The sequence below is a fragment of the Cebus imitator genome, unplaced genomic scaffold (assembly GCF_001604975.1).
Source record: "Cebus imitator isolate Cc_AM_T3 unplaced genomic scaffold, Cebus_imitator-1.0 Scaffold311, whole genome shotgun sequence".
Lineage (NCBI taxonomy): Eukaryota > Metazoa > Chordata > Mammalia > Primates > Cebidae > Cebus > Cebus imitator.
Window position 1 is genome coordinate 1,050,641 of NW_016107626.1, and position 11,739 is coordinate 1,062,379.

The following is an 11,739-nucleotide window of genomic DNA, read 5'->3' on the forward strand; positions in this document are numbered from 1 at the left end:
AAAAACACCTACAATCTTACTGACTTATCCGCACAGGCTTCTTTAGCTGTAGCTTGAAATTCTTGGATCTATATTGTAAATAAACATTAAAAAAAGAATTGTCAGTGTCAAAATAAGATAAAAATTAAAATAAACATAAAATCTAGTTTCGCTTCATAAAATCATAAGATTTGACATAAAATTAACTTTAACATTTGTATTTAAAAAGAAAACTAATACAATAGAGTACAAAAAAATAAGTAACAGTATTTTTCCATCAATAAGAAAGGTGATTTTCTTGGTAGTGAAATCCTTCTATCCCACGATTGCTTGTTTTTTTCTACCTTATTCCAAAAAAAAAATTGGAAAAAAAAAAGCCACCTAAGTATACCTAGGCTGGTTATCCAAAATGTTATCACATATTTCTTAAAAATTTTAAAGTATATAAGGAGACACACATTAAAAACATACTATCTAATAGCTGCACGGTAAATAAAATGTAACTTCTGAGTAAATACAAAGTATCTATTGATTTTTAGCTTACTCCAAGTTTTATGACAGGGTCATCAGCTCCATTCAAATTAAAATTGTAAACATCATTCCTGTGAAAATGAAAAGAAATATTAGCTCCACTTAAAATAAATGCATGTAGCCTCTTTAAATATAAAGAAAATGAAAAAATATTTACAAAAAATACTTACAATGGGCATTCAGAAGTAACATTAACAAAAGTAGTCTTCAGTTTTCTGTAGCTTTTTTTCTGAACTTTTTCCTAAATACGAAAGAGGGTTATAGGAAATAATTAAATGGCTAACAGGTGTATGAAAAAATGCTCAACAGCATTAATCATCAGGTAAATGCAAATCAGAACTACAATGAGATGTCGGCCTGAGTTAAAATGGCTTGTACGAAAAAGACAGACAATAACAGATGCCAGTGAGGATGTGGGTCTCATACACTGTTGTTGGGAATGCAAATAGTGGTACAACCACTGTGAATAATAATGTGAAGCTTCCTCAAAACTAAAAATAGAACAACAATATGATCCAGCAAGTTACTGGTCTTATATCCAAAAGAAAGGAAATCAATATGCCAAAGAGGCATCTGCACACCCACATTTACTGTAGCATTACTGAAACCTAATTGTCCATCAGTAGATAAATGCATAAAATGTGGTATATGTGTATATATAATGGAATATTATTCAGCAATAAAAAAGAATGAAATCCTGTCACTTGTAGCTACATGGTTGTAACTGGAGACCAAACTAAAGTGAAATAAGCCAAATACAGAAAGACAAATATCATGTTCTCACTCACAAGTGGGAGCTAAAAAAGTAGATCACATGGAGATAGAGAGTAGAACAGTGATTACCAGAGGCCAGGAAGAGTAGGAAGGAGTAGGGGGAAATTAAGGGATTAAAAAGAAAGAATATAAATATATTACCAGTGAAATGTACACTTAAAAATGATAAAGATAGTAACTTTTATATGTATATTTTACCTCAACAAAAAAACTCGTACATTGCCTTACATGGCAAACAAATAATGTGCAATTAAATTGTTTTATATATTTTTCTAGTTGTGCTTCTGCTAATATAAATCTGACATCTGTAACATTCTCCTTAATGTAAACTGAATAAAAATATATCCAAAAGAAATTAAATTACCACCCATAAAGATAATTGCACTCCTAGGGCCAGAAGCAGTGGCTCACAACTGTAATCCCAGCACTTTCGGAGGCCAAGGCAGGTGGGTCACCTGAAGTTAGGAGTTTGAGACCAGCCTGACCAATATAGTGAAACCCCGTCTCTACTAAAAACACAGAAGTTAGCTGGGTGTGGTGGCATGCGCCTATAGTCCCAGATACTTGAGAGGCTGAGACAGGAGGATTGGTTGAACCTGGGAGGCAGAGGTGGCAGTGAGCTGAGATCATGCCACTGCCCTCCAGTCTAGGGGACAGAGTGAGACTCTGTGTCAAAAAAAAATAAAATAAAAAATAAAAATGAAAAAAAGATATCTGCATTCTCTATTCATTGCAGTACTATTTATAATAATCAAAACATGGAAACAAGCTAAGTATTCACAGACAGATTAACAGGTAAAGAAATTGTGGTACATGTATATATACCAAGAAATATTTTCAGCCTTAAAAACAGGATATGTTGAAATTTGCTATAACATGGATGAACCAAGAGGACATTATGCTAAGTGAAATAAGCCAGACAGAAAGAAAAATACTGCATGATCTCACTTATATGTGGAGTCTTAAAAATCAAATCCACAGAAATAAGAGAATAAAACAGAACAGTGGTCACCAGAGCATGGAGGTGGGGTTGGGGTGTGGAAATAGGGAGATCAAAGGATACAAAGTTGCAGATATGTAGGATGAGTAAGTCTAGAGATGGAATGCAGAACATGAGGACTATTAATAGTATGGTACTGTATAATACACAAACTGTATACAATACAGCATTGTGTTAATTGGCTGTTGCACCAACCTATTATATTTGGGATATTTGCTAAGAGATTTTATGTGTTCTTGCCACATACACACAAAGATGAATGAATACATTAATTTGCTTGATTATAGTAACCATTTCACTATAACATGTTATCCACCTTAAATATATATAATAAAAAATAAGCATTCACATTTTCTAAAATACTGAAGACAAATACTAAAAACATAATGGAAAACATTGTAAATCTAATAAAATCCTTTAACCTTAATACTTACTGACATTGTTGTATAGAGATAAGTGACCTCCTTACTGGAATTCTACAAGCTAAATTTTGATGGTGCCAGGATCACAAAACAAGCATTCTACTTTGTTTTGGACCCTCACTGGCTTTAAACTCTTAAATAGAAAACTTTGAGAGAGGCTAATGTTTATGTAAAATCTCACATAACAGAGTCAAAAAGTTATCAATTAATTATATTGTTAGGAAAAAATATGTGTTAGATTATTTATACAGCCTACAACTAAAAATATATTCAACCAGATCTCAAATCAGTGAGGGCAGAAAAAAAGTTCAATAAAATAAAATTTAATAAATTATCAACTGTAATATATTAAAGAAATTTACTATGATTAAATATATAATACCACTAAATTGATTACTGATCAGAAATTATTAGACTAACTTAATATCTAGTAAATTAGAAATATTAAAACCTAAAATATTAATTTTATTTTGTGATTCATCTTCAATTTATTTATTTTGGCTATTTTATATAGAAGTATTTGCATTATTTTAAAAAGCTTATCTCTCAATATATTACTCCTCTGATCATTTATCTGACTTATCATTTCCAATATGATTTTTACCAGTGCTTGCATACTTCATCTGTTGCATCTTTTGTGTGCTGTTACAGAATATGTAAAAATGAGCAAAGATGTTAAAGATAAGCAAAAGGTAGCAATGGTACTATAGAGGATATAAAGGTGAGCAAAATGTTACAGAAGATACAAAGATGATCCAAAATAGGTAAAATGTAGTGAAAAAATAGAAGAAAAAAAACCCCAAAGATTCTAAATAAAACTTTGGCAATTATATCTAATGATTTAGAAAAAGGAGACTGCAACATGACCGCATGCTCTTTGTCTGAGATATACAAGAATTTAACATTTAGAAATCAACTTAATGTAATTCACCATATAAACAAAGCAAATAGGCACAGAAAAGCATTTGACAAAACATGACATCTGTTACTCATTAAAAATCTCTCAGCAAATTTGGATAAGAAGGGAATGTCTTTAACCTGATAAAGGGAATCTATGAAATTAACTATAGCATANTCCCAAAGTGCTGGGATTACAGGCGTGAGCCATTGTGCCTGGCCAATAACATACTTTTAAATAACCCATGAGTCAAAAAATAAAAATAAAAAAGGAAATTGGAAAGCATTTTGAATGAATAAAAATACAACATTTCAAACTTTCGAGATGCCGCAAAAGCAAAAAAACCCCTATTAGCATAGAAGAGAGGTCTAGAATCACTGACTTCAGCTTCTAACTTCAAAAACTAGAAAATAAGATCAAATAAAAACCAAAGTGGACAGAAGAAAGGAAATAAAATCTTAGATGAAGTCAACGAAATAGAAAATTTTTAAAAATCAATGAAAACAGAAGCTAATTCTTTAAGAAGATCAATAAAATTGCTAAACCTTCAGCAGATGGATAAGAAGCAAAAAAGAAAAGAAGCAAAAAGCAAGAAAGTCAGGAGTTAGAGAGTGACAATTGCAGATTCTACTGATCCTAAAAGGACAATATTGGAATATTATTCACAACTTTATGCTAATACTTTCACCAACTTGAATGAAATGGAAAAATTGCTTAAAAATACAAGCTACCAAAACTCTCAGGGTGAATTAGATACTAAATCCATGAAATAAATTGAAATTTTGGTTAAAAATTTTCCCACAAAGAAAATTCCAGGCCCATGTGGTTTCAATGGCATATATTTAAGGATGTAAAAACTACCTATTCTACACAAATATTCTGAGAAAATGGAAGAGGAAGAAGTTCATTGTGTAAGTTATGATGGTTCTAGAACCTAAGACATTACAAGACAAAAAATTACGGACTGATAACTCTCATGAACATAGATGCAAAGATTCTAAATAAAACTTTGGCAATTATATCTAATGATTTAGAAAAAGGAGACTACAACATGACCACATGCTATTTATCTGAGAAATACAAGAATTTAACATTTAGAAATCAACTTAATGTAATTCACCATATAAGCAGACCAAATAGGCACAGAAAAGCATTTGACAAAACATGACATCTGTTACTCATTAAAAATCTCTCAGAAAATTTGGTTAAGAAGGGAATGTCTTTAACCTGATAAAGGGAATCTATGAAATAAACTATAGCATACATCATACTTAATTTATGAAATACTGAATATTCTCCCACTAAGGTCAGGTCCAAGACAAGAATGTCTGCCCTCACCACTTCTGTTTAACAGTGTGCTTGAGATTCTGGCCTGAAAAAAAATGAGAAAAAAAAAAAAAAGGAATAAAGGATATTCAAATTGGAAAGGAAGAAGTGAAACTCCCTTTATTCCCAGATAATATGATAGCTTACACAGGAAATCTGAGCAAATCTTGAAAATCTCCTAAAACTAATGAATGAGCAAGGTTGCTGGATACACAATCAGCAAGCAAGAATCAATTACATTTCTATGTACTTGCAACAAACTATCAGGAATTTAAATAAAACAATGCTGCTTACAGTAGCATAAAAGTGTGATACATAGACATAAATTTGACAAGATATATATAAGACCTATATCCTGAAAGCTATAAGACATTGCCAAAATAAATAAAAGCAGATGTAAATAAATAAAGATATGGTATCGAAGACTTGATATTGCTAAGGTTAAAATTCTCCCCCCAAATTGATCTGTAGATTAAACACAATCTCAATCAAAATCTTCACACACTTTTTTGGTACAAATTGACAAGCTGATTCTGACATTTATATGGCTATGCCAAGGACCTAGACTAGTTAAAACAATTTTGAAAAAAGGGAGAAAGTTAGGGACACTAAACATTACCTGATTTCAAATTTTATAAATCTACAGCAAGACAGTGTGGTACTGGAGTCAAGTTAGACAAACAGAGCAAGGGAACAGGATAGAGAGTTCTGAACCAGACTCAAACATAAATGAAAACTTGGTTACTGACAAAGTTTAAAGCACAGTTCTGGGACAAAAACATAGCCTTTCAACAAATGGTTCTTAAAAAAGGGAATATCCATGTGCAAAATAAATGAACTTTGATCCACACATTGTACTATATACAAAAATTAACTCAAATTGAACAATAGTCCCAAGTGTAAAATCCCAAAACTATAATACTTCTAGAAGAAAACACAGGACAACATTTTTTGCCGTCTTGGGTTAGACAAAGATTTCTTGCACAAAATACCAGAAGCACATACTGGGTGAAGATATTTGCAAATCATGTATCTGATAAATAACTTTTATCAAAAATATCTAAAAACTCTCAAAATTCAACAATAAGGGAAGAAACAGCCAAATACAAAAGGAACAGAAGATTTAAATAGACACTTAAAAAAAGAAAAAAACGCATGAGTAAAATAGCAAAAATAAATAATAATTTAAAAGGTACCAAAACATTCTATTATGTAGATTCAGAATTCTTGCCAAACAGGTTTTTGAGTCAGGGCAACTTGGAAAGTTTTCATAAAGAAGGTACAAAGCAACACTTGTAAAGAGGAATATTTTAATAATCAGATAAGAGGGTGAGAGGGCTGCTGACTTAGTTCAAAGTTTTTCTGCAAACGGAAAAGAAAAAGAGAATATTTAGGAAAGACACTTCAGGAAACCTCAGGTTACCATGTTTCAGTTAAACATGACATGCCTAGAAAATTAAGAAACAAGACAATCTTTTAAAGGAAATAGTGAGCCAGTCTGTTTCCATTTAATTCAATAAGCAACAGGGACCAAAGAAAGATTTTCAACAAGAAAGTGGCATGATTGGAGCTGTGTCCTTTAGAAAGAAAAAAAGCTGATATTAAATGTAACGTATGGATTGACACAGATAAATACTAGAGGCAAAGAAAATTATTAATACAGAAGGCCTATTATAACAATCCAGGGACTAGAAATGAAAATCAAAACTAGGCTAATAGAGGAGTTGGCCTAGACAGGGGAGAAAACATTCAAGAACTTACAGAGGGTGAACTTCAAAACTTGAAAATATTAAAATGGACACAGAGAGCAACTGTGAGGAATTAAAGATAATTTATGAGTGAGAACATGCATTGTCCTAATGCCCTCCTTCCCCTTGCCCCCCCACTCCAAAACAGGCCCTGGTATGTAATGTTCCTCTCCCTGTGTCCATGTGTTCTTATTCTTCAACTCCCACTTATGAGTGAGAACATGCAGTGTTTGGTTTTCTGTTCTTGTATCAGTTTGCTGAGAATGATGGTTTCCAGATTCATCCATGTCCCTGCAAAGGACATGAACTCATCATTTTTATGGCTGCATAGTATTCCATGGTGTATATGTGCCACATTTTCTTTATCCAGTCTATCATTGATTGGCATTTGGGAGGGATAGCAGGGAGTTGGGGGATTGGAGAGGGACAACATTAGGAGAAATACCTAATGTAGATGATGAGGGGATGGATGCAGCAAACCACCATGGTACATGTATACCTATGTAACAAACCTGCACTCTGCACATGTACCCCATAAGTATAATGAACAAAAAAGATAATTTATATCATCAGTCTAGATAAAGAGTAAAAGTTTTTTTGTTTTTTTTGTTTTTTTTTTTCTTAAATAAAAAAACAAAACAAAACTGGAACTTCGGTAGGATCTAATTGTTAGGAGAGATGGGATCCAGCTATTTAAAAAATACACACACACACACACACGAAAGATATACTGAATCATGTACCAAAAAGTAAAAACACTGTGCTCATATATGTAAAAGAAGCATTTTCTTTGAAAAACAGAAGGTTAGAGAGTGATTTTGAATACTTGCTACTAAACCTGTTAGTGGTTATCATTCATTTAGCAATATTCTGAAAATGTCATATCAAATTCCATTTTACCACTATGCTGTTTTAGTGTTTATGGTCAAATACTGAGTTTGACTACAGATCTGGTGAAGTTAAGTAAAGGACACCTACCTTACTAAGTTGAACAACAGGTTTGTTTGAAAAACCACTGTAAAAAAAAGATTTTGTCAAAATTGAGGATGCAATTATCAATAGAATTTTTTCATAAGTCATTTTATATAAACCAAAGTTATGTCACTAAATTTATATTCAATGTAACAGTAATAGTCTGATTTTTTGTAACTTCATTCACAGTAAATAGAACCTATAATAGATCATTCAAAGCTGAATAATTAATGCAGCAGAAAGTGCGAATTTAAAACGAATGATTCTGCCATAAAAGTCATTTATTCATAACCTATATAGTAAGACTAAAATTAACTTAAATTTTAATTAACAACCTGACAGTCTATAAATGGACATTTTGTAATAAAAACAGAATTAATCTTTAGAAATACTGCAAAGAATGTACTATTTACTACAAAAAACTCTCACATCTGGTTAATTTTTGTAATTTATTAAGCAATATACTTAAACATATTTAGTTTATTCATTACTAGATTCAGTAAGTATAATTCTAAAATGTCTGTATCCTAAAGATTTCTAAAATAGTATGTTGTGTTGATACATGTTTTTTGATCCTATATAAAAAGTAACTGGACAATAGAATGACAAATTTCAAATTTAGTTCCCTTCCTGTGTAATTTAAACACCTACTGTTTACAAAAGTATTAAGTAACCACGTTTTCTACTGAAAAGTTACATTGTTTGAACCTATGTTTAAAATTAACTTTTAAGTTGTGTAAAATAACATAGTTGTATGTTAGAAAAATATTCATGTCTGAAATTTAAGAACACACCTGTTAGTCAAAGACTCCTTTAATTTTCTTGTAGACTTTATGTCATGTTTTGTTTTGTATTTTTTATTTATTTGGCTTATCAAGGATTCTGCTGCATCAGTAAATTCTTTCCCTTTTGACTTTTCTCTCTGAAAAAAAAATTATGTTATTTTTAAATGTTACCAGTTAACCTTCAAAGGAAAAATAAAGGCCGAAAAAAACTTTTAAGATAAATCTGGTTCTATTTATACCTACAAAGGGAAATAAAAAGTCAATTATTTAGTAAGTTTGAGCTTTGTTAGGCATTAAAATAACCCAAAATAAATATTTTAACAGAACTGTATATTTTAAAAAATGTCTACATTTCTACGCATGAGAGTAAAAGACTAAAAAAAGAGAAGTCATGATAAACCTTTAATCCAGTTAAGAAGAAAAAAACAGAAATTACTATCAGATATGAAAGAAGGGCCATCACTGCTGATCACACAGACATAAAAATGATAAGTCAGTATTATGAACTCCATGCCCACAAATTTGATAGGCTAGATGAAATGGACCAATTCCTCGAAAGACACAATCTAACAAAACTTACGCAAACAGAAACAGATCATCTCACTAGGCCTTTATCTATTAAAGAAATGGAAGGAATATTTGATATGCTACCAAAACACCAGATAAGAGTTCACTGGTGAATTCTATCAAATATTTAAGAAAGAAATTATGCCAATTCGTCACAATCTTCTAGAAGATAGAAGAGTGGGAACAACTTCCTAACTTAGTCTATGAGGCCAGTATCTCCTTAATACCAAAACCAAAGACATTATAAATAAAACTACAAACCAATGTCTCCCATAAACACATACACAAAATTCCTCAGTATCAGCAATATCAGTATCAAATCCTACAATGTATTAAAAGAATTATGAACTTATGATCAAGTGGAATCTATTCTAGGTATGCAAAACTGATTCAACATTTGAAAATTAATATACTCGAACATATCAACAGGCTAATTTAAAATTGTATCAATTGATTCACAAAAAGCATTTGAGAAAATCCAACACATATTCATGATAAAAACCCTTAGCAAACTAGGAATAAAGGGAAATATTCTCATCTTGATAAAGAACATCTACAAAAACAGTTTCAGGTAACATCGCAGTTAATGGTGAGAAATGAGATGCTTTTCCTGCTAAAATCAGAAACATGGCAAAAATGTTCCCTCTCATTGCTTATTTTAAACATTGTTCTAGAAGTCTTAGCTAACAAGATAAGACAGAAAAAGGAAATAACAGGTATACTGATTGGGAAGGAAGAAATAAAACTGTCTTTGTTCACAAAGGACCTCATTGCCTGTGTAGAAAATCCCAAAGAACTAGCAACAAAACGACTGAAAGTAATAAGCAATTATAGCAAGACTGCAAAATACAAGGTTAATATACCAAAGGCAACCACTTTCTTGTAAACTAGCAATGAACAAGTGGAGTTTGAAATTAAAAGCACAATATAATTTACATTAGCATGGCCGAAAGAAATATTTATATCTAACAAAACATGTACAAGAGAAAAACTACAAAACTCTGATGAAAGAAATCAAGATCTAAATAAATGAAGAGATATTCCACATATATGAATAGAAAGCTCAATACTGTCAAGATGTCAGCTCTTCCCAACTTAATCTATAGATTTAACACATTCCTAGTTGAAAGAACAAACAGAGCACAGGGGAGTTACAGGGCACTGAAGCTATTTTGTGTAATACTGTAGTGGTAGATATGTCACTTCACTACATATTTGTCAAAACACACAGAATGTACAACAAAGTGTGAAGCCTAATGTAAACTAAGCACTTAATAATCATCATGTATCAATAATGATTCATCAGTTCTACTAAATGTACCACATTGATGCAAGATGTAAGTAACAGGAAAATGGATAAATGGGTGTATGAGGAATAGCTGTACCTTTTACTCATTTTTGGGACTAAAATTACTCCAAAAATAAGTTTTTTAAAAGTAGGAGGACTACAAAAGAAGAATTATTCTCAGCATAATTTTAGATAACTTAGTTTTAATAAACTCTCATAGTATCCTTAAAGATAATGAAGTCTCCTCATTTTATATTTACTTTTCTCTAGTTATCAGGCATATAGGTTTTTTAATTAAAGCAAAATACACAAAACTCTAATAAACACAAAATGTACTATTATAACCATTTTTAAGTCTTTTTTTTATATATACATATATATTTTATTGCACTTTAGGTTCTGGGGTACATGTGAAGAACATGCAGGATTGTTGCATAGGTACATACATGGCAATGTGGTTTACTGCCTCCATCCCCATCACCTATATCTGGACTTTCTCCCCATGTTATCCCTCCTCAACTCCCTACCCACCAGTCCCTCCCCTAGTCCCTGCCAACATACCCCAGTGTGTGATGCTCCCCTCCCTGTGTCCATGTGTTCTCATTGTTAAACACCAGCCTATGAGTGAGAACATGTGGTGTTTGATATTCTGTTCTTGTGTCAGTTTGCTGAGAATGATGGTTTCCAGGTTCATCCATGTCCCTACAAAGGACATGGACTCATCATTTTATATGGCTGCATAGTATTCCATGGTGTATATGTGCCACATTTTCCCTGTCCAGTCTATGATTGATGGGCATCTGGGTTGGTTCCAGGTCTTTGCTATTGTAAACAGTGCCACAATAAACATACGTGCACATGTGTCTTTATAACAGAACGATTTATAATCCCTTGGAATATATACCCAGTAGTGGGATTGCTGGGTCAAATGGAATTTCTAGTTCTAGGTCCTTGAGGAATCGCCACACTGTCCTCCACAGTGAACTAATTTACACTCCCACCAACAGTGTAAAAGTGTTCCTATTTCTCCACATCCTCTCCAGCATCTGTTGTCTCTAGATTTTTTAATGATCGCCATTCTAACTGGTGTGAGATGGTATCTCAATGTGGTTTTCGTTTGTATTTCTCTAATGACCAGTGATGATGAGCATTTTTTTCATTTGTTGACCTCATATATGTCTTCTTTTGAAAAGTGTCTGTTCATATCCTTCACCCACTGTTGAATGGGTTTGTGTTTTTCTTGTAAATCTGTTTTAGTTCTTTGTAGATTCTGGATATTAGCCCTTTGTCAGATGGGTAGATTGCAAAAATTTGTTCCCATTCTGGGGGTTGCCGGTTCACTCTAATGATCGTTTCTTTTGCTGTGAAGAATCTCTGGAGTTTAATTAGATCCCATTTGTCTACTTTTTCATTTGATGTCAACGCTTTTGGTGTTTTAGTCATGAAGTC

At 32.1% G+C, this 11,739-nt stretch overlaps 1 protein-coding gene across 1 annotated transcript in view; it reads right to left on the reverse strand.

The window, feature by feature from the left end:
• The window catches only part of SYCP2 (synaptonemal complex protein 2), a 76,763-nt gene that overhangs the window by 20,278 nt on the left and 44,746 nt on the right, over nt 1-11,739 (reverse strand). The window contains exons 22-26 of the mRNA XM_037729589.1: nt 8,445-8,572; nt 7,657-7,693; nt 681-751; nt 524-581; nt 13-68 (exon numbers count right to left, since the gene is read on the reverse strand). Coding sequence (XP_037585517.1) covers nt 13-68; nt 524-581; nt 681-751; nt 7,657-7,693; nt 8,445-8,572 — 350 coding nt within the window. The remainder of the gene's footprint in view (nt 1-12; nt 69-523; nt 582-680; nt 752-7,656; nt 7,694-8,444; nt 8,573-11,739) is intronic.